Consider the following 24,582-nt stretch of genomic DNA (forward strand, 5'->3'; position numbering starts at 1 on the left):
ACCCTCCACACTCACACCTGTCTACCACTAACCCCCTTTACACTCACACCTGTCTACCACTGACCCTCCACACTCACACCTGTCTACCACTGACCCTCCACACTCACACCTGTCTACCACTGACCCTCCACACTCACACCTGTCTACCACTGACCCTCCACACTGACACCTGTCTACCACTGACCCTCCACACTGACACCTGTCTACCACTGACCCTCCACACTGACATCTGTCTACCACTGACCCTCCACACCCACACCTGTCTACCACTGACCCTCCACACTCACACCTGTCTACCACTGACCCTCCACACTCACACCTGTCTAACACTGACCCTCCACACTCACACCTGTCTACCACTGACCCTCCACACTCACACCTGTCTACCACTGACCCTCCACACTGACACCTGTCTACCACTGACCCTCCATACTGACACCTGTCTACCACTGACCCTTCACACTGACACCTGTCTACCACTGACCCTCCACACTGACACCTGTCTACCACTGACCCTCCACACTCACACCTGTCTACCACTGACCCTCCACACTCACACCTGTCTACCACTGACCCTCCACACTCACACCTGTCTACCACTGACCCTCCACACTGACACCTGTCTACCACTGACCCTCCACACTGACACCTGTCTACCACTGACCCTCTATACTCACACCTGTCTACCACTGACCCTCCACACTCACACCTGTCTACCACTGACCCTTCACACTGACACCTGTCTACCACTGACCCTCCACACTGACACCTGTCTACCACTGACCCTCCACACTCACACCTGTCTACCACTGACCCTCCACACTCACACCTGTCTACCACTGACCCTCCACACTCACACCTGTCTACCACTGACCCTCCACACTGACACCTGTGTACCACTGACCCTCCACACTGACACCTGTCTACCACTGACCCTCTATACTCACACCTGTCTACCACTGACCCTCCACACTCACACCTGTCTACCACTCACCCTCCACACTCACACCTGTCTACCACTAACCCCCTTTACACTCACACCTGTCTACCACTGACCCTCCACACTCACACCTGTCTACCACTGACCCTCCACACTGACACCTGTCTACCACTGACCCTTCACACTGACACCTGTCTACCACTGACCCTCCACACTCACACCTGTCTACCACTGACCCTCCACACTGACACCTGTCTACCACTGACCCTCCACACTGACACCTGTCTACCACTGACCCTCTATTCTCACACCTGTCTACCGCTGACCCTCTATACTCACACCTGTCTACCACTGACCCTCCACACTCACACCTGTCTACCACTGACCCTCCACACTCACACCTGTCTACCACTGACCCTCCACACTGACACCTGTCTACCACTGACCCTCTATACTCACACCTGTCTACCACTGACCCTCCACACTCACACCTGTCTACCACTCACCCTCCACACTCACACCTGTCTACCACTAACCCCCTTTACACTCACACCTGTCTACCACTGACCCTCCACACTCACACCTGTCTACCACTGACCCTCCATACTGACACCTGTCTACCACTGACCCTCCACACTCACACCTGTCTACCACTGACCCTCCACACTCACACCTGTCTACCACTGACCCTCCATACTGACACCTGTCTACCACTGACCCTCCACACTCACACCTGTCTACCACTGACCCTCCACACTCACACCTGTCTACCACTGACCCTCCATACTGACACCTGTCTACCACTGACCCTTCACACTGACACCTGTCTACCACTGACCCTCCACACTGACACCTGTCTACCACTGACCCTCCACACTGACACCTGTCTACCACTGACCCTCTATTCTCACACCTGTCTACCACTAACCCCCTTCACACTCTCACCTGTCTACCACTGACCCTCCACACTCACACCTGTCTACCACTGACCCTCCACACTCACACCTGTCTACCACTGACCCTCCACACTCACACCTGTCTACCACTGACCCTCCACACTCACACCTGTCTACCACTGACCCTCCACACTCACACCTGTCTACCACTGACCCTCCACACTCACACCTGTCTACCACTGACCCTCCACACTGACACCTGTCTACCACTGACCCTCCACACTCACACCTGTCTACCACTGACCCTCCACACTCACACCTGTCTACCACTGACCCTCCACACTCACACCTGTCTACTACTGACCCTCCACACTGACACCTGTCTACCACTGACCCTCCACACTGACACCTGTCTACCACTGACCCTCCACACTCACACCTGTCTACCACTGACCCTCCACACTCACACCTGTCTACCACTCACCCTCCACACTCACACCTGTCTACCACTCACCCTCCATGTTCACACCTGTCTATTCTTACTGGCACTGATTTGACAAATTGTGTGTGTTTTGAGGAACTTGACTGTAATATGTGGTTATTTTACCTACCTTTAGTTGAATGCACTAATTGGATTGTAAGTCACACTGAATTAGAGTGCTAAATGACTCAAATACTACATGTAATTAGTCATGTATTATTACATATAATTCTCGATTGAACCGCGCAGGTTCCCAGAGTCTGTCCGGGGCGGAGGGAGAGGTGAAGGTGAGGAAGAGGGCCCCCTGTAGGCTTGGCATGGTCACTGCAGCCAAGAAGCACCCAGAGTACAAGGACCTGTCAGAGGGGGTGAGGAGGGCTGGCGGACCCAGGCCCCAGGAGCCTCGCTGGGAGAGCCTAGGGACCAGGGGCAGCCTCTACCGGAGGACCATAGGGTCAGTCACCTTCTCCACCACCAGTGAGAGGCTGAAGAGGGCCACACGCAAGAACACCATGCTGAGAGGACCCATTAACAAGGTTAGTGTTAAGGATTTCACCCTGCTTGCTTGGCGAGTACCGCTTCCTCCTGTTTCGGCTCATACTAAGGCTCTAACCCAGGACCACTGCCTCACAAAGACACCTGACCTCCGTCCTGAAGAGTCTTACCCAGTCGCGCCACTGAAAAGCTTGCTATTCGGCACTGCAAGTGGAGACACAGGGTGTGTCCTAGAGATCAGGATTATTCAGTCATTGATATGCACCTGAGTGCCTAATGTACAGTGGTGTGTATGTGATGTATGGAATCAATCCAGTTGAAGTTTCCCCTAGGTACAGTGGTGGGAAAAGTAATTGTCATATTTAAAGATACCTTAATAGAAAATGACTCAAGTAAAAGTGAAAGTCACCCAGTAAAATACTACTGAGTAAAAGTCTAAAAGTATGTGGTTTTACATGTACTTAAGTATCAAAAGTCAATGTAATTGTTAATATATATTTAAGTATCAAAAGTAAAAGTATAAATCATTTCAAATTCCTTATATTAAGCAAACCAGATGGCACAATCTTCCGTTTTTATTTATCTACAGATAGCCAGGGGCACGCTCCAACACTCAGACATCATTTACAAACCAAGCATCTGTGTTTAGTGAGTCCACCAGATCAGAAGCAGTAGGGATGACCAGAAATGTTCTCTTGATAAGTGCGTGAATTGGACAATTTTCATGTCCTGCTAAGCATTAAAATGTAACTAGTACTTTTGGGTGTCAGGGAAAATGTATGTAGTAAAAAATACATTATTATCTTTAGGAATGTAGTGAAGTAAAAGTAAAATTTGTCAAAGATATAATAGTAAAGTAAAGTACTGATACCCCCAAAAACAACTGAAGTACTTTACACCACTGCCTAGGTACAGATCTAGGATCAGCTTCCTTCTCCAAATCCTAACCTTAACCATTAGTGGGGAAAATGCTAAACTGAACCAAGTTACAATTACACAACTTCAATCTCTTAGAACATGTGAAGTTAACCAGGAGTGTGATACACTCTTAGAAAAAAGGGTTCCAAAAGGGTTATTCGGCTGTCCCCATAGGAGAACCCTTTTGGGTTCCATGTAGAATGCTCTATGGAAAGGGTTCTACCTGGAACCAAAAGGGTTCTATCTGGAACCAAAAATGATAATTCAAAGGGTTCTGCTATGGGGACTGCCGAAGAACCCTTTTAGGTTTTTTTCTTTTGCAACATTTAGAATTTCAACAATTACACAACTTCAAACTCTTACTCAATCTCTCACATAACCATTGCATAACCCGATTGCTGCCAAGTTCAACCAACGCCTTTCTCTCCTCACACTGGGATGATTAATACTGTAGCACTAACTAGCGATGCAGAGATCCACGCAAGCGCACACATGCTCACACACACACTAATTTACTCACTCACTCCTCTCTTCCTGGTCACATGTTACAGAGGAGAAGTTGCTGGTCAGGCGGTGTCCAATCACCTCAGAGTAACGACAACACTTGCAGGGGGAGGAGGAGCCGAAACAAACAGGTAATCAGAATCACTCAATCAGCCCTCAATGCTCAACTCTAACCTCTAACCTTTCATTTGGCTGATCTGATTTGCCATTGGCAGGTCCTATATTCAGAGGCTATATGACGCTCGGAGGTTGTTGTATGTACCGGTATGTGAAAGCGTTTAGCAAAGCATCTGACTGGAATTCAAAGTGATATGCTCTGTGTCACCATGGATATAGTTCCAGCCTACATCCAACTCCCTCCCTGCTGAGTGAGAGTGGGCAGGAAATTGGGGGATGGGGAGTGTGGATCACACCTTCTTATGTGGAAGACTGAAACTGGCTACCTCCAGGGGACATATACATGCACTGTTTAGTGTCAATCTCTTAGTTGCACGCTAACTAACTACCTCTCTCTCTCTCTCTCTCTCTCTCTCTCTCTCTCTCTCTCTCTCTCTCTCTCTCTCTCTCTCTCAATTCAATTCAAGGGGCATTATTGTCATGGGAAACATATGTTTACATTTACCAAACAAGTGAAATGGATAAACAAAAGTGAAATAAACAATAAACAGTAAATATTACACTCACACAAGTTCCAAAAGAATAGACACATTTCAAATGTCATATTATGTCTATATACAGTGTTGTAACGACTAACTGTAAGTCGCTCTGGATAAGAGCGTCTGCTAAATGACTAAAATGTAAATGTAAATAGTTAAAGTACAAAAGGGAAAATAAATAAACATAAATATAGGTTGTATCTACAATGGTGTTTGTTCTTCACTGGTTGCCCTTTTCTTGTGGCAACAGGTAACAAATCTTGCTGATGTGATTGCACACTGTGGTATTTCACCCAATAGATATGGGAGTTTATCAAAATTTGATTTGTTTTCGAATTCTTTGTGGGTCTGTGTAATCTGAGGGAAATATGTGTATCTAATACAGTCATACATTTGGCAGGAGGTTAGGAAGTGCAGCTCAGTTTCCACCTCATTTCTCTCTCTCTCTCTCTCTCCAGCCCAAGGGCCGTGCGGTGAGCCGGCTACTAGAGAGCATGGCGGCGGACGAGGGCTTTCAGATGGACGAGGATGATAGCAGCTTCTCCGAGGGGGATGAGGACAGTAACCCGTCATACCCTCACAACCCCAGGAGTCCACTAGGTGAGGAGGGAACACTGTCACACACACAGTTGTGTATTGCTATCCTTGTGGGGACCAAAGAATTGATTCCCATCCAAAATCCCTAACCCCTAAATCTAACCCTAAACCTAACCTTAACCCTTAACCTAACCACAACCTTAACCCTAGACCTAAACTTAACCCAAAACCTCTAACCCTAACCCTAAAACTATACCTAACCCTAACTCCTAACACGAAACCTAACCGTAAACCCAAACCCTAACCTTAATTCTAACCATAACCCTAAGTTGACCCTAACCTAACCCCTAAGCCTAAAATAGCATTATTCCTCGTGGGGACAGGCAAAACTGAATTTTCCTTGTTTTACTATCCTTGTGAGGACTTGTGGTATCCACAAGGATAGTTAACCACACACCCACACACACGCATACACACACACACACACACACAAACACACACGATAGGAGGGAACATAGATGCACTTCCATACACACTGTTGATGTGTGCTGTCTTTCATAAAATGACTGTGTGTGTATCTATGTGTACACCTCACCCAGCAGCCCCCAGCTGTGTCCTGACCAAACAGCTGCTGACAGATGGACTCAGGGTGCTCATCTCCAAGGAGGACGAACTTCTCTACGCAGCCCGGGTCCACACACTGGAGCTGCCAGACATGTGAGCATACATTTACATGTACATTTGAGTCATTTAGCAGACGCTCTTATCCAGAGCAACTTACAGTAGTGAGTACATACACATGCACAACACACACACACACACACACACACACACACACACACACACACACACACACACATATATATACAGTATATACAGTATCAAGCACTACTCCTCAGTGGCTGGGAGCGATGGTTGGTCTTCTCTACAGTGAGTGACTCAGTGTTGGCATCTTAGCCTCTCACTCCAGAAGGAATCCACACACCCCCTGCAGAGCGCTCTCTCTTCCTTACTCTCTCATTCTTTCTCCCTCTCTCTTCTCCTCCTCACTCTCTCTCTCTAACCCCCTTTCTCCCCCCTCTGTTACATAACTCCGTGTCTTCTCACACCCAGCTCACTCTGAGCAGAAGAGTGTCGATAATGCTGCTCCGCCAGCAGACAATAAAAAGTGGAACGGGGGAGTGGGAGAGTGACACGTGAAGCCAGGCAGGCATAATACCCACACATCTGAAAATAGCTTCCTCTCTCTCTCTGTCTCTCTGTCTCTCTCTCTCTCTCTCTCTCTCTCTCTCTCTCTCTCTCTCTCTCTCTCTCTCTCTCTCTCTCTCTCTCTCTCTCTCTCTCTCTCTTTCTCTCTCTCTCTCTCTCTCTCTCTCTCTCTCTCTCTCTCTCTCTCTCCTCTTTCTCGCTCCAGCTACAGCATTGTTATTGACGGGGAGAGAGGAAACCGCCCCAGAATCTACTCCCTGGAGCAACTGCTGCAGGAAGCGGTGAGTTCAGTTCCTACCCCCTCTTTAGAAAACAATAGCTCCCCCCACCCCTAGACCTCTGGGCTGTGGCCCCGCTGGACTAACCCTCTCTGGATCCTCCTCAACCCCCTCCCATTCCCTCTCCTCTCCTCTCCTCTCCTCTCCTCTCCTCTCCTCTCTCTCCTCTCCTCTCCTCTCCTCTCTCCCTCTCCTCTCCTCTCCTCTCCTCCTCTCCTCTCCTCTCCTCTTCTCTTCTCTTCTCTTCTCTTCTCTTCTCTTCTCTCTCTCCTCTCCTCTCCTCTCTCCTCTCCTCTCTCTCCTCTCCCCCTCTCCTCTCCTCTCCTCTCCTCTCCTCTCCTCTCCTCTCCTCTCCTCTCCTCTCCTCTCCTCTACTGTCCTCTACTGTCCTCTACTGTCCTCTACCCTCTTTGAGTTTCTGTGCCTGTGTGTGTGTACGTTAAAGTCACTGTGTAGGGATAATCCCTCTAGCACCTGCTCCATACATGTTTTGTGTCTTAATGGGAAACGATGCAGACTTCCCTCCTGGTAGCACAGGCTGCCCATACTGATGGAGACACAGGCTCATACTGTAGACAAACTGTAACTGTCAAAATAAAGGAAACAGTGGTGGTTCCTGAGTTAATGAAGTAATTAACATCCCATCATGCTTAGGGTCATGTATAAAAATGACCAGTTGCCCATTATTTTGCCTACCATGGCTAGAAGAAGAGATCTCAGTGACTTTGAAATAGGGGTCTCAAAGGAGCACAGGGGGTTTAAAGGGTGTGTGTGTGTGTGTGTGTGTGTGTGTGTGTGTGTGTGTGTGTGTGTGTGTGTGTGTGTGTGTGTGTTTCTCAGTCACCAGATCTCAACCCAACTGAACATTTATGGGTGATTCTGGAGCGGCGCCTGAGACAGTGTTTCCCACCCAATTATGGATTTTCTTGTGGAAGAATGGTGTCGGATCCCTCCAATAGAGTTCCAAACACTTGTAGAATCTATGCTAAGGTGCATTGACGCTGTTCTGGCAGCTCGTGGTGGCCCATCGCCCTATTAAGAAAGTTTATGTTGGTGTTTCCTTTATTTTGTCAGTTACCTGTAGATCTAGCAGAACATATAAAGGACAGTTCAGGGTCATATTCATTAGGCACCAAACGGAAGAAACCACACTGAAACAGGGAGGGATTACCTGGACGTGTCCAAGAAGGAAACACTCTCGTCCAAATTTTGAAGCACTTAAAAGCAAATCCCGAATGAACACGACCCTGCTAATGATGAGCAGGATAGGATAGTAGCCTTAGCCAGAGGAAATATATACCAGAATCTCAACCCTCAGTTAGATTTTCTTATTAGCACCTGGGTTTGAGTACCAGAGTGTGTGTGTTTGCCCTCTGTAGTTTCTGGTGGTGCTCCATGCTAAGCTAACATTACAGTTTATCTAAGCCATCAGTGAAATGGAGCCTAATTATACACTGTAAACCGCAGGGCATTCTTGGCAGGCGTTCATTTGCGTTTCGCTGTGTAACCTGTTCAAGCTAGCTTCGTCTTTCCTGTGTGTGTGTGTGTGTTTTTTTTTTTTCTCCTGGAAGGAAAGCTCTGCTGGTGTTTATTGTAAACCGAACCGGTGACTTTTGCACCACATTCTGATGACATCCTGGCGCTACGGCTCAGTGGCAGCTGGGTCATCTCATAACAGAGACCTTAGACCCACACACACACACACACACACCTTCCTCTACCCAGAAGAGGAGAGGAGAAAGAGAGGAGTGTGTAGAGGACAACCTGGTTGTTCCTCAATGTTTTTTTGCATCACTTCTCCTTGCCATACTTTAGTAACTAGGAGGACTCTCTCTCTCTCTCTCTCTCTCTCTCTCTCTCTCTCTCTCTCTCTCTCTCTCTCTCTCTCTCTCTCTCTCTCTCTCTCTCTCTCTCTCTCTCTCTCTCTCTCTCTCTCTCTAGCACACAAGTATCCTTTAGTCAAAATGCTAACAAACCTTCTCTCCCTGACACATAAACATTTCTCAACTGGTGTTAAAGAGGGGGGGGGGGGGTTCCCCTCAGCCCAGTTGCATAGTCAGTCCATCAGTGCTCTAATCTTGGCAGCTGTGCCGTCCACTTTGTAACATGTGTGTGTGCCTTCCGCCGTGTAACGTGTGTGTGCGTGTCCGCTGTGTAAACGGCCGTCAGATAGCAGCTGTCCATAATTACACCATATTTCCACTTTCTTGTCTTTCAATTCTTCCAACAGCCATTCATGTATAACTCTTACACCAAGACCCCATATTCCCCTGAGCAGAGCCTGAGGTCCCACTCACACACACATATGCATGCACGTGCGTGTGTGCTCAGAAACACACACAACCGTGAACACACAAACACAGTCACACAAACACACTACCAAAAAACACACACTAAACGCCTGCCTATAACCCACATTTCATCAGTCAATGACCCCTCTCCATGGCAACTGTAAATTAAAACATCCTGAAAGGGGCTCCACTGAGTGGCGGATGCTGGGCCCTGGCTGTATTGTCAGGGAGGAGAATCTGGCAACCTGCAATCACAGTCCCCCCATTCATCACCTCCTTAGTATTACTTCAGCAAGTCAGGATTTACTGCATCACAGCTTCCGCTCCTTTCAGCTGTGACTGGCTCATTGGCATGAGATAATGCTGCTTGGCGGTGTGGCACAGTGACCAGCCGTGTGTGTGTGTGTGTGTGTGTGTGTGTGTGTGTGTGTGTGTGTGTGTGTGTGTGTGTGTGTGTGTGTGTGCGTGTGTGTGTGTGTGTGTGTGCGTGTGTGTGCGTGTGCTTGTGCTTGTGTGTGTGTGTCTTTGCTGTCTGTCTGTAATGAATCTTGCTTGACTCAGTGTCTGTTTGACTTTCAGGTCCTGGATGTGCTTCCAGAGACAGAGTCGGTGCTCGCTGAGGGGACGAGGGTGTGTGCCTACTGGAGCGAACGCTCTCGTTGCCTATACCCAGGCAACATACGCAGAGGTGAGAGATAACAACTACAAACTGGCCTCACTTTCTCAGTGTCCACGTTCATCCATTTGTGTTATTATTTATTTTATTCATTTAGCATTGTATTCATTTTTTTTGCATTATCATTTCATTCCTATGAGCATTTCATTAAAAAATTGCATTAGCAATTTAGACGTTTGTTAGCATTTTTTTCATTTTAGCATTTTACTCATATTTGCATTTTTATTAATTTTAGCATTTTATTCATTTCAGCATTTTAGTCAAATAAAATACAATTTTATTGGTCACATACACATATTTAGCCAATGTTTTTGCGGGCGTAGCGAAATGCTTGTGTTCCTAGCTCCAACAGTGCAGTAGTATCTAACAATACACAACAATACACACAAATATAAAAGTAAAATAATGGAATTAAGGAATATATAAATATTACATTGAGCAATTTTGACTAAAATACAGTAGAATAGAATACAGTATATACATATGAGATGAGTAAAGCAGTATGTAAACATTATTAAAGTGACTAGTGTTCCATTATTAAAGTGGCCAGTGATTCCATGTCTATGCATATAGGGCAGCAGCCTTTAAGGTGGAGGGTTGCATAACCGGGTGGAAGCCGGCTAGTGATGGCTATTTTACAGTCAGATGGCCTTCAGATAGAAGCTGTTTTTCAGTCTCTCGGTCCCAGCTTTGATGCACCTGTACTGACCTTGCCTTCTGGATGATAGCGGGGTGAACAGGCTGTGGCTCGGGTGGTTGATGTCCTTGTTGCATTTTAGTCATTTTTGCATTTTAGTCATTTTTAGCATTTTATTCATTTTAGCAATTTATTAACTTTAGCTAACTGTAACGAAGACGCAGGAAGTCAGGAAGCAAGTGCAGTTGGTGAGTTTAATAACAAGGAACATGAAGATATACAAAACAGGAGTAGCGTACTTGACATGAAAACAAAACCAATACTGCCTGAAGACTGAGGCTACTGAGGGCTAAATAAAGGGGAAGTAATCACGGTAATGGGGAAGTCCAGGTATGCATAACGATGGGGAGCAGGTGTGCGTAATGATGGTTGCCAGGTGTGCGTAATGTGGGTTGCCAGGGCCGGTGGTTAGTAGACCGCCGACGTCGAGCGCTGGAGCGGGAGTAGGCGTGACACTAACAATGCCTGTGGTTTAAATGTGTCTATACTTTCTGCTCTTGCAGGTGGTTCAGGGGAGGAGGGGAAGCAGGGAGGTGTGATGGTGGAGTTCGATGATGGAGACAGGGGGAGGATCTCCCTCCCAAACATTCGCCTCCTCCCCCCGGGATACCAGATCCACTGTGAGTGTCTCTTTTGTATCGCTCTGTCGTCCACCTTGTATGCTTACAGGGTTACTGAATATACTAGACCTTCTAATTACAATTATTATGAAACCTTATAAGACCTTCCAATCACGTTATGAATTATGGACACATTGGGAATCATGGACAATATCTTGCTCCATTTTAAACATTACTTTTACTTTATTGACCAACTCAGTGGCCTGAAATTGGAAGGTTGGGAGTTCGATCCCTAGCCGAGTCATACCAAAGACCGAAAAAATGGGACCCAATGCATTAAGGAGATAGATTGGGGGTAATGCCCTGTGATAGACTAACGTCCTGTCCAGGAGGTGTACTAGTTCCTCACACTACAGAAACAGGAGGTAGGCTCCTGCTCCTATCAGCCGTTCCGGCTCGCACTAGCCAAGGCTTGTGCAAGACTATTTACTTATACGTATTACTTATGACAATCATTATGCAAGTGTATGTTAGAGATGTATTAACCCCCACCTCCACTTCCTGTCCCTCTGTAGGTGCGGCGTCGTCCCCTGCCCACCTGGTGTCTAGCAGCCGGGTGGCTCGGAGGAGCTTCAGTCTGGAGAAAGCCCCCATGAGTGAGAGACCCTCTGAGAGACAGGCCAACACAGAGCCTGTCAGGAGACGACCAGGTCAGACAAGATCATCTACATAGATGCTTTATATCCACTCTATATTAAAAACAAATTATAGAAGATTTAGCCTGATGGGACGCAAAAAAAGTGTGTGTCATTCATTTCTTGAAACCTCTTGATCTAGTAAAGGTAGATGTAGTGTGTACTGATTGGTGACTTACCAGACATTCAATTGGTTTGAATTCCAGGGAGACCCAAAGGTTCAGGGAAGAAGAAGAACCTGTCAGACAGCACCAATAAGAACGCAGCCCCTCTGCTCAGCTGGCCGGCTGTGGCCGTCCCCAGGAAGAGGGCCTCTGAAAATCTGTTCCAGCTCAACGGGACTCCCAGGAAGGCCCTGAGGGGGACGAGGGAGGCCCACCTGTTCCCCCTGCCCCCGGTCCCTGTTTCTGCCCCGGCCAAGGGCCTGTTCAGCAGCAGCTCCTTCGAGGTTGACTCCTTCAGCAGCATCGCTAACGGCTACTCCTCCTTCTGTAGCACCCAGCCCACCGGCATGTCCCTGGGTTCCAGGACCGGGCATTATGTCCAGAGACGGAGGCCCGGCGAGGTGCCGCGGAGCAGCAGGAAGAGCGGTCAGGAGTACCTGGTCAAACTGGATCACGAGGGGGTGACTTCACCTAAGACGAAGAACAGCAAGGCCCTGCTGCTGCTGGGCGGCGGCTCTGGGTTCGGGGCCAAAGGCGTAGGCGACCTCCCCAGGCCTGAGGCCTACTCCCACCCAGTCCTGCTGGTCAAGGACAACAGGAAGGGAGGTTCTGCCTCGAGGGCTGAGCTCCTCCTAAAGGGTGCCCCTCCTTCACAGAGGAAGGCTTCTCCCTCCCTGGCTATGGGGGAGTACGGTGTCGGTGAGCTGGGTCTCAGCTGCCACCGGGACTGCCACAGCTCCTACTCAGACCTGGACGACGAAGAGGAGGAGGAACAGGAGGAAAGGAGGAGGAGAAGGGCGGCTGCGCTGGCCACAGCAGCCTCTGGAGGCCTGAGGACAGCGGGAAGCTTCCTCTCGCGCCTCTCCGTCTCGTCCTCTTCCTCTGGTTCCTCAAGTTCATCCAGCTCGGGCTCCATGTCCAGTTCCAGCCTGTGCTCCTCAGATAATGACTCGTCCTACAGCTCGGAGGATGAGGAGACCTCCACGCTGCTGCTACAGAGCTGCCTGTCCTCCCACCACGGCCTGTTGCAGCCCTCCGAGCCCCCAGCTGCAGCCGGACCCCACCAGGGCCAACAGTCCTTCGTGGCCAAGGCCGTGGCCGTATCCAACACCAAGGGAGGAGGAGGAGGGGCCGCCAATGACCACAGTGCCAACAACAAGCTTCTCAAGAGGAAGGAGTGCGGCAGCTCGTCCCCCTCCAAACCCCCCAGAGACCTAGTGAAGAGGCAGAAGATTATCCCCGATGATGCAGGCCCAAGACCCAAGATGAACACATTCCTACCGGGGAGACAGATGTGGAGGTGGTCGGGGAACCCCACTCAGGTGAGACGAGTTGATAATTTTTTAAGATACGGTGTTCACACCAAAAACTATTCTGTGGTCATTAAATGTATGCCAATCTATTCCTGCCCCAATCCTTCCCCAATTCCTCCATATCATAGGTACATGAAACCGAAACCCTAACCCTAACCCTAATCCTCCCCCAATCCTCCATAGCAGAGGTACATGAGACCCTAACCCTAACCCTGGCCCTCCCCCAATCCTCCATAGCAGAGGTACATGAGCGTTAGAGCTGCACAATTGACCAGAGATACAAACTACTTAAGGCGACTTTAAGCACACCTAGACTGGTATTAAATCCAACACAAATAATCAACCTGTGCACTGAGATTGATTTATAAAGGTGATTTCTCCTTGAGCTGACTACTTGAGCTGACAGCCACATCGTTTACAGAAAACGTGATCTCTGCAAAACATCAGGGAAATTGCTTTTAAAAGTTGATCGTATTGAACAGGACGTTTATCTGAGTTGGATTGAATCCCGGGCCCTAGTTCCTAGACATGACTGTGTGTACTGAGTGTACCTGCATCTCCACAGAGGCGGGGGCTGAAGGGGAAGTCCAGGAAGCTGTTCTACAAGGCCATCGTACGGGGAAGGGACACAGTGCGAGTGGGCGACTGTGCCGTGTTCCTCTCTGCCGGCCGGCCCCACCTGCCCTACGTGGGCCGCATCGAGAACTTCTGGGAATCGTGGAGCTCCAGCATGGTGGTGAAGGTCAAGTGGTTCTACCACCCAGAGGAGACCAAGCTGGGCAAGAGGCACCACGACAGCAAGGTACATCCACATTCAGGTTTAGACCACTCTATTGCCATTTGGGTTGCAAAATCCTGGTTTTAGGAACTGGGCATCCTTCAACCGGGATTTCTGGAAAACCTGTGAATTTTTGAAATTTTGTGAACCTGTGAATTTTGGGAATTTTAGTTGGGAATGTGCCTTGATGTTGCTCAAGCGATAAAAAATATGTTATTATACTAATCGTAGTGCACAGGTTGTTTATCTGTTTGAAATGCGACCATAGTGTCACATTACAGGTGGTAGCAAACTTTCATATACTTTTGGTATCTCAGCATATTATGGTTTCAGAGTTGAAGTCGATTAAAAATACTTGCTGTTCTCCCTCTCTCTCTCTCTCTCTCTCTCTGTCTCCTAGCACGCTCTGTATCAGTCGTGCCACGAGGACGAGAATGATGTCCAGACAATCTCCCACAAGTGCCAGGTGGTGGGCCGCGAGGAGTATGAGCGAATGACCCGCGGCCAGAGACCCAGCAGCAGCATGACCATCCAGGGCCTGTACTATCTGGCTGGCACCTACGACCCCACCAGCGGTCAACTGCTCACTGCTGAGGGGGTGTCCATCGTCTGCTGAGCTGAGGACATCTTGTCCTGAGGATACTACTGAACCACCCATCTGATGGGTCTGATGGGAAATGAAGGTGGAAGGTCCACACGGCTTTGTCTGAAGGTGCCCATGCCTGACTCAGTCCGTAGGAGGGTTCCCAGATGGGTCAGTCCTGGAGGAAGTGAAGGTCAAGGTGCCTGTGGCTTTGCCTGAAGGACCCCTGGCCTTACTCAGTCAGTGCTGACTACTGGGGGACGTCAGGGCCAAGGCAGGGATGTCCCCTGTCTACACTGGATATCTCAACATACATGGCTGCTAGACTGGGGTCTAGTTAGAAGAAGGGGAGGGGGTAGCCATTCACAGCAGTGAACCCCGTTCTGCTCCCACCCTCACTGGGTAACTTAAGACAAAGATCTGGGTCCTGGACCTGAACAACCAGGACCCAATAGTTCAATGACATCCGACTGACTTTCCATCGGTCTAACTTAACATCTCTTTAGTTTAGACTGAGGATGGCATGTTTGAGGGACAGTTTCACGCCTGATCTTTACACCACTCACCCATAATAGGTCACCAAATTAGAGCTGAACGTAGGTTTGGATTGGACAGCTCAAGGCACCATAAGGTCCCTCCGGACCAGGCCTGAGGTATGGGATGTACTCTCCATAGTTCGTCTTCGTGATTCCAGGGATGTTAAAATATGTTGAAGATATCGATGATAACGATGTAAATATTTGGAATGATTTTTCCAATCAAGCCATACACTTCAGTACCTCTTGTCTCTCTTATGGATCAGGTGTATATTGTACAGGTAAATTATCTGTTCTTTTTGTTGTTGTTGTTGTCTATATGTATATAACAACTATTTTATATAGAAGTATATATGAAAGGTATCTTTCCATGTTTTTTTATTGATGTATTTTTCTATGAGGGGTGAATATGGCACTTTGTGTTTTTCTTTGGGACGATGAGCTGAAGATGCACTACACATGCCCTGCTGAGAGAAACAGACAGGCAGACAGACAGACAGACAGGCAGACAGATAGACAGACAGACAGAGAGCCAGACAGGCAGGCAGACAGACAGACAGACAGACAGACAGACAGACAGACAGACAGACAGACAGACAGACAGACAGACAGAGAGCCAGACAGGCAGGCATATAGACAGACAGACAGACAGACAGACAGACAGACAGACAGACAGACAGACAGAGGCAGGCAGGCAGACAGACAGACAGACAGACAGACAGACAGACAGACAGACAGACAGACAAAAAGGCAGACAGGCAGACAGGCAGACAGAGAGAGAGCCAGACAGGCAGACAGACAGAGAGACAGGCAGGCAGACAGGCAGACAGACAGGCAGACAGGCAGACAGGCAGAGACAGACAGAGACAGACAGAGAGAGGGAGGAGAGAGAGAAACAGAGAGAGAGAGAGAGAGAGCACAGAAATGAGAGAAGGATATGACAGGAGAGGTCTCACTCTCTCAGAGAGAGGAGCCATCCTGTTGAAGTATAAATGTGTCCTTAAATGTGTTACTTTGTTATTTTGTTTATAACCATCTTTATTTATGTACCTTTCAGTTTTTCCTCGCTACATAGCAGATCCACGTGGACTGCATTCACGGGTTACAAAAGAATACTATTAACAAGTGAGAAATACATATATTTACATATATTTATTTTTATTGGTATTGAAATACATTCTAATATTGCCCTGGCATCACTTTAACTATGCCATTGTGGCATGCGCTCCAAATTATTCAATTAAAAATGAGTTGGTCTGCATATGCAGGTGTTTAGAAGTACTATACTTCAAGTACACAGTTGGACCCGTAAAAACCAAAGCTTCTACTCTGTAAGATCTTCATGAAGTACTATTGAAGTATTACTTACTCAAGAACATCAAGCAGCTGTATTATTCAGAGACCACTGGGAACTTGATAATCAAACTGTTTCTCACTCTGAGAATACAAGACATCCCCCTATGTGCATATATGGCTTTTCTTTGTGACAATGGGTTTTCTTGCACATGTACCTGTAGCTCTGTGAGGTCCAAAATCCCTGTGGCCAAAAGTCTTCGGTCACCTGAAACAGGTGGCTGATAAGGTCATACCAAGGTCAAGGTACTGTCAAAAAGTTTGAGTATTGACAATTTGTTGGAGATTCGTCAGTTGGGTTTATTGATTAATTAATAGACGTCTCTTAATTAGGAACACACATGCACTCAATGTTAACGGTGAAGGACAATCAAATTAACATAGCAATGGATATAGTTTAAAAGGCTCACTTAATCAAAATGTTGCTTTTAAATGTTTTATTTTATTTTGTGCCAAATACATTTTGTCTCAGTCTCTGTCGTTTTGATATGCAATCCTGACTGTATTTTTAAGTTCTTACAGTTTTTATTTGCTCATCATCATTCTTTATTTATTGTCGATGTTGCTGTTTGCTCACCAAGCCAAGAGCTCTCTATGACAACGTGACGTTGTTTTTCCATGTGATGTCGCATTTGGATTTCTTAATAACAGTTAGGTCTTGTAGAGGCTGCATAGTGAAAAGGAATAAAGGAACACTGGATTATTCTCATCCACAACCCTCTCTGAATAACTTGACGTTTGGACCCTCCTGCTCTCTGTCTGTGGTGGCGCGACTGACTACATTGCAAACGTTGCATCAACCAATAGTTCTGCGCCACATCATCGACTGCATAGTCGGACATCAGATTGCTATGTCATATGATGTGGTTAGCTGGTATGTTAAACACCTACCCAAGTGTTGAGATCTGGCAGGCGTCTGCAATGTAGTCAGGCAGGAACGCCACCTATGACTCTGCACCCCTGTAGCTCCATCTCAGGGTCCCTCAGTGTCTGTGACCCTAACTTCCTGAAAGATTGACCTCCCATTTGTTTCAAGCAACAACATTTTTTAACGGTCTAAGGCCGGGATGTGTGTTTGTGTGGCCGGGATGTTTGTGTGTGTGTGTGTGTGCATGTGTATGTATGTGTGCGTGTGCTTGCGTGCAAGATACTGCATGCCTGTTAGAGGCCACTGGATATGATGATATTAGAATGTAGGTTTGGAACTCACGTGTCTTCACTTGTCTAGCGAGAAAGACAGCCTTAGCATTTTGTTTGGAGGCCAGGTGCTATACTAAGATGGCTCAGAGAAGTTGCATTGAAGTTCAGTGATTGGGCAGAATATTGCAAAGGCTCATGGGCCAAATGAAATCAGGACTTTTGGTTATAAGGGAACGAAAATATAGGTGTGAAAGGTATACAGTCTCCCATAGAGTTGCTTGGTAAATATTAAAATAATTTTGACGTATTATGTTTATTATGATTATTATTTTAATATTGTTAAATTGAATTATCTCCTGCGTGTGTCAATGTTGTAAAGACATGTAGATGTGTATAGCAAGTTTGGGGGTAAATGTTTTACAAAAATATACTTTAATAATATAAATCTGTAAAAACTGTTTTAGTATCAAGATTTTTTTATCTGGCTTATGAATAAATATCACATCTTAAAACGCCGTATTATTTGTATTGCTAATTTATACACCTATGTCCGGCACCTATGTCTGGATGATAATTAACAATTTGTCTTGATTAATTATTTGAAAACAATATGAATTAGTCGCTTGTGCTGTCCTTCATTGGCCAAAAAGATCTTGATCGTTGGTGCTGGTGAGACTGCTCTGTTTCGACCAATGAGAAGGGTTGTGGAATCTGGAGTGCCTTGCGCCACGTTCCATGACAAGCATGGATGCAGTGAGTAGTGTACTCACAGTGTGATGAGTGCAAGGTTGGGGTCAATCCCAATTTAATTTGAAATTCCAATTCAATTATTGAATTCACTCATGAAGTGAAGAATTTACATTGAATACAATTTGAATTTCAACAATGTTCAAGTTTTGGAATTGGAATTGAATTGGAATTAGACGGTTTGGACTTTTTGTTTTAAATCATTTCAACTTGTACCTCTATAATTCCAGTATACTGTATCTAGGCTGCCTGAACCGTGACATGATCAGCCTGAAACCCTGAGGGAATTTAATTGGAATGGGAATTTGTGGAATTGTTGGGGATAATATTGAATTAGGAATTTAATTATTGGAATTGACCTAACATTGGAATTGAGAGGAATTGAATTATCTCTGAATTCCAAACTGACTTGGAATTTGAATTGAATTAAATGGAATTTACAGGGAGAGAGAATTGAATTAGAATCGAATTTGTGGAATTAACCCCAACCCTGGAGGAGTGTATGTGTAAGATTCCTCTTTCTCAGTCAGTTATCACCACACTGAAGACCCGTGGATTTGCACATACAGAACTAACAATTGAGTTAAAACTGTTCAGTACTCAGTCAGTTAGTGTGTTTCCTCTGTTCTTCTCTCAGCACTGCCTCAAGGTCCAAGCTAAGGGGTCTCCCACATCCCACCAGCCATACATAGGTCTACCATATCTGCACATACAGTGCCTTGCAAATGTATTCATCCCATTTGGCGTTTTTCCTATTTTGTAGCATTACAACCTGTAATTTAAATGGATTTTTATTTGGATTTCATGTAATGGACATACACATTACTTAGAAATCATACAATGTGATTTTCTGGATTTTTGTTTTAGATTCTGTCTCTCACAGTTGAAGTGTACCTATGATAAAAATTACAGACCTCTACATGCTTTGTAAGTAGGAAAACCTGCAAAATCGGCAGTGTATCAAATACTTGTTCTCCCCACTGTACATATATAAATATAAATACATACATATTATGGGTGGTCCTCTGTAGCTCAATTGGTAGTGGGTTCGATCCCCGGGACCACCCATACATTAAAATGTATGCACACATGACTGTAAGTCGCTTTGGATAAAAGCGTCTGCTAAATGGCATATTATACACAAAATAGTCCAAATTGGTGAAGTGAAATTTAAAAAATAACTTGTTTCAAAAAATTCTAAAAAAATTAATAACGGAAAAGTGGAGCGTGCATATGTATTCACCCCCTTTGCCATGAAGCCCCTAAATAAGATCTGGTGCAACCAATTACCTTCAGAAGTCACATAATTAGTTAAATAAAGCCCACCTGTGTGCAATCTAAGTGTCACATGATCTGTCACATGATCTCAGTATATATACACCTGTTCTGAAAGGCCCCAGAGTCTGCAACACCACTAAGCAAGGGGCACCACCAAGCAAGCGGCACCAAGAAGACCAAGGAGCTCTCCAAACAGGTCAGGGACAAAGTTGTGGAGTACAGATCAGGTTTCGGTTATAAAAAAATATCCAAAGCTTTGAACATCCCACGGAGCACCATTAAATCCATTATTAAAAAATTGAAAGAATATGGCACCACAACAAACCTGCCAAGAGAGGGCCGCCCACCAAAACTCACGGACCAGGCAAGGAGGGCATTAATCAGAGAGGCAACAAAGAGACCAAAGATAACCCTGAAGGAGCTGCAAAGCTCCACAGATGAGACTAAAATTGAGCTTTTTGGCCATCAAGGAAAACGCTGTGTCTGGCGCAAACCCAACACCTCTCCTCACCCCGAGAACACGGCAGGGACTGGGAAACTGGTCAGAATTGAAGGAATGATGGATGGCGCTAAATACAGGGAAATTCTTGAGGGAAACCTGTTTCAGTCTTCCAGAGAATTGAGACTGGGACGGAGGTTCACCTTCTAGCAGGACAATGACCCTACGCATACTGCTAAAGCAACACTCGAGTGGTTTAAGGGGAAACATTTAAATGTCTTGGAATGGCCTAGTCAAAGCCCAGACCTCAATCCAATTGAAAATCTGTGGTATGACTTAAAGATTGCTGTACACCAGTGGAACCCATCCAACTTGAAGGAGCTGGAGCAGTTTTGCCTTGAAAAATGGGCAAAAATCCCAGTGGCTAGATGTGCCAAGTTTATAGAGACATACCCCAAGAGACTTCCAGCTGTAATTGCTGCAAAAGGTGGCTCTACAAATTTTTTATTTAACCTTTATTTAACTAGGCAAGTCAGTTAAGAACTAATTCTTATTTACAATGACGGCCTAAATTGTATTGACTTTGGGGGGGGGGGGGGGGTCAATAGTTATGCACGCTCAAGTTTTCTGTTTTTTAAATCTTATTTCTTGTTTGTTTCACCCCCCAAAAAAATCAAATGATACAAACCCCCAAAAAATCCATTTTAATTCCAGGTTGTAAGGCAACAAAGTAGGAAAAATGCCAAGGGGGGTGAATACTTTCGCAAGCCACTGTATGTGTGTTTCCTCGACAACTTGACAAAGACAATCTCCGTCACCAGACTCAAGTGAGATAACCTCGCTGGCATTACCGGAGGGTGGGCACAATATGGGTCACTGACCTTTCTCTCCGAGGGGCCTGGGGGTCCAGTGCCACATTCCCCTCCCCCCAACTCCTCCACTCCCCCCTGGCCCAGTCCTCCCCCCACCTCCTCTCCTCCCCTCCCCCTGACCTCCTCCACCTCCTCCTCCCTGGCTTAGACTGGGGGTTAATGAGACATCAGTCATCACAATCTCCACCAGTGGCCCCCAGTGAACACAAACATTGTCTGCTGTTTACTGTGAGCAGCCCTTTGTGTGTTAACCATGGCCACTGCCCCATGTCAAGGCCAGGGCTCGCTCTGCGTCATTACTGCAGGGGTGGTATTAGCTAGCTGGCCGAATCACAGTGGGGGTGGAGGGTGAAGGTGGAGGGTAATCACCAAAGGGGTGGGAGAGGTGCCTCAAGTCGCCTCTCCGTGCTCCAAAGATATGCAATCAAAACAAAGACCTTAGAGTTCATTACAGGCTTGGGTAACTTCATGACAACATGGGTTTGAGTATAAACCTTAGTAGCCTACAGTACATTTTGTTATTCAACCCTAAAAGCACAAACGGGTCCATTTTGTCCCCAAGGGGTCAAAACTTCATTTTCAAAACACTTTTTTTGGACTTTGTCAAGCAACTATTTACCGACATAAAACACAATTTACCATGACTTCTGTGTTAATATGGAGGAATAAAAAGAAAATCTATCTTTTGTATAATAGTGGTGCCTATATCACCCATTTCGGTGGCCATCGTAGATCGTATCGGTATGTCAGAGAAGCTCAATCGCCAATTTATCAGACTAAGTATCACAGAAACAAAACACTTTGAATGAATAGCAATAACTTTTCCTGACAAGTTGCTATGGTTGATATTGATCAAAATAACTGTTCAAACCGTGAAAAACATACAAAAACGTATATTTCTTTTAAATAAATGTGTACAAATATATGCTTATTTTGGGGAATTAAAACCATTTGCTTAAGTAACAAAACCACTAATTCTTATAATTTACAGTGTTAAATAACACAAATATGTGAGAACTGTATTTTTGGTGATTTTTTTTCATTTTGTCATTATAATAAGGTTGGTAGCAACGTGAAAATCGTTGTGGAAATCTGTTTTAGCTCAAGTCGACTACAAAACCCACAATGCAATGCTGGCTATGTGCTGGCTAGATAGCTATAGTGTCAGTAGTGTTAGTAGTGTTAGTCTATAGTGTTAGTAGTGTTAGTCTATAGTGTTAGTAGTGGTAGTCTATAGTGTTAGTCTATAATCTAACACGTGTTTTTCCTGCCATGGCCTAGATACAGCCATGGTACCCCTAATCCATCTCTCTGTTGATCATTACCAGTGGGTTGTACAGATTCTGTATCGACTTTGCTAGCCGAGCTTTCCACAGCATTACATGGGATTACTGTCTCTCCCCTACATATGGTGCTAACATGCTTATGCAATGATATGGCACTTGTTTGACAAATACTATTTACTGTATTTCAATTACTTTTAAATACATTTTAAGGAAGTATTTAGATATTTTTTTTGAAAATACAAGTATTTGGATATACATTTTGAAAGTATTGGCATGAATTTGAAAATACTCTTAATACACATTACATTGTATTTTCGCATACAAATATTTAAATAGGCAAGTATTTGAACCCAGGTCTGGTTGACTCAATAACAACTGCAAGACACACATGCCGTGTTTTCTCAGTCTGTGTTAATCCCTCTGTTTTTAAATTTTTTCAGACTCCCTCCTCCATGCCATCTCCCCTCATCCACTCTGTTCACTGTTAGGCCTCTGTTAAGACTCAGCCACTCCAGCTGAAAGATGGATGAGAATAGGTGCTGAAGGACAAAAACAGGCCGGGAACAGACAGAATTGGGGTACTGTTCATGGATGATGCTATGTCTACCCAGCTGAAGTTTGCCCTTGGACCTGGATACTGGGAATTAAGGATTGATTAGGACCTCATATATCTTAGATCTCTGGTAAACACAATCATCTGTATACCAGCAACATGACAAATTAACAGATTATTTCATTAATTGTGACTCTCTTAGATAACAATAACCATACATGAATTATAAAATAAATACACTGAGTGTACAAAACATTAGGAGCACCTGCTCTTTCCATGACATAGACTGACCAGGTGAATCCAGGTGAAAGCTATTATCCTTTATTGATGTAATGTGTTAAATCCACTTAACAGGGGGTGCTGTGCTGTGTAGCTTCGCTCTGCTACGGGACTTTAATAATAGTGGACGACTGCTAGACAGAGCTGTGAGGCTATCATGGGAAATTACAAGGCTGTTCTTTACGAGGTGGCTCACAGCGCCACTTCAAGGGTGTAGCTCTGCTGTTGGAAGTCACGAAGGGGATCCGCCTGCCGGCCACTGCCTAATAGCCCTCTGTCACCTCTCAGGGTCTGTGTTTGATCACGCTCATTTGGGTACCCCCTGTCACTATGTCGGAGACAGGATACAAAATGGCGTCGGGGAAATTGAAGGAATGGGCCCTCGTGGCCTCCAAACCTCCAAAGTTGTCACCTGCACAAAATCTGTCAGTGGCCCCTGGCCCTGTGGGAACCAACAACGGCCAAAAGTTACGGGGCTGTCATAAAACACCCTCTCGTACTGTCCCGTGTGTAAGTGGTGGGACAGCTGGAAAAGCAGCCACAGCTCGTAAATAAGGAAGAGGGGCCTGTGGCTGTTATGGTTGTTATAGGCTTCCTTCTGAACCAGCAAGGCCAGTGAGACTGGAGCAATTAGCAGCAACCCTTCTACAACCTATTAGACTAGGGCTGTCCATAGATACTTAAACGTGTCGGTGCGTTTTTTATTCTTGCTATGCATGGCCGTGTGGCTGTGCACGACTCCAACACCATCATCAAGTTTGCCAATGACACGACGGTGGTGGACCTGATCACCAACGACGATGAGACAGCCTATAGGGACGAGGTCAGAGACCTGGCAGTGTGGTGCCAGGACAACAACTTCTCCCTCAATGTGGGCAAGACAAAGGAGCTGATCGTGGACTACCAGAAAAGGAGGGCAGAACACGCCCCCATTCACATTGACGGGGCTGTAGTGGAGCGGTCCACATCACTAAGGACCTATCATGGTCCAAACACACCAACACAGTCATGAGGAGGGCAGGACAATGCCTCTTCCCCCTCAGGAGGCTTAAAATATTTGGCATGGGCCCTCAGATCCTCAAAAAGTTCTACAGCTGCACCATTGAGAGCGTCATGACTGGCTGCATCACCGCTTGATATGACTACTGCTCGGCATCTGACCGCAAGGCGCTACAGAGGGTAGTGCGTACGGCCCAGTACATCACTTGGGCCGAACTCCCTGCCATCCAGGACCTCTATACCAGGCGGTGTCAGAGGAAGGCCCTAAAAATTGTCAAAGACTCCATCTACCCAAGTCATGACTGTTTCTGTCTCTCTGCTACTGCACGGAAAACGATACCGGAAAGCTAATTCTGGGACAAAAAGGCTCCTGAAGAGCTTCTACCCCAAGCCATAAGACTGCTAAATAGTTATCCAAATAGCTACCCG

The 24,582-nt window shown here is 46.1% G+C and overlaps 1 protein-coding gene across 1 annotated transcript in view; it reads left to right on the forward strand.

Moving 5' to 3' along the window:
• LOC121551786 (BAH and coiled-coil domain-containing protein 1) overlaps nt 1-15,750 on the forward strand; it is an 80,995-nt gene extending 65,245 nt beyond the window's left edge. Inside the window, exons 18-28 of the mRNA XM_045212740.1 lie at nt 2,567-2,853; nt 4,282-4,365; nt 5,349-5,490; nt 6,027-6,144; nt 6,842-6,917; nt 9,785-9,893; nt 11,082-11,198; nt 11,714-11,848; nt 12,040-13,319; nt 13,876-14,112; nt 14,489-15,750. Coding sequence (XP_045068675.1) covers nt 2,567-2,853; nt 4,282-4,365; nt 5,349-5,490; nt 6,027-6,144; nt 6,842-6,917; nt 9,785-9,893; nt 11,082-11,198; nt 11,714-11,848; nt 12,040-13,319; nt 13,876-14,112; nt 14,489-14,704 — 2,801 coding nt within the window. The 3' untranslated portion in view covers nt 14,705-15,750. The remainder of the gene's footprint in view (nt 1-2,566; nt 2,854-4,281; nt 4,366-5,348; nt 5,491-6,026; nt 6,145-6,841; nt 6,918-9,784; nt 9,894-11,081; nt 11,199-11,713; nt 11,849-12,039; nt 13,320-13,875; nt 14,113-14,488) is intronic.
• Nucleotides 15,751-24,582: the final 8,832 nt, after the last annotated feature.

This window comes from Coregonus clupeaformis, unplaced genomic scaffold (genome assembly GCF_020615455.1).
Source record: "Coregonus clupeaformis isolate EN_2021a unplaced genomic scaffold, ASM2061545v1 scaf0047, whole genome shotgun sequence".
Lineage (NCBI taxonomy): Eukaryota > Metazoa > Chordata > Actinopteri > Salmoniformes > Salmonidae > Coregonus > Coregonus clupeaformis.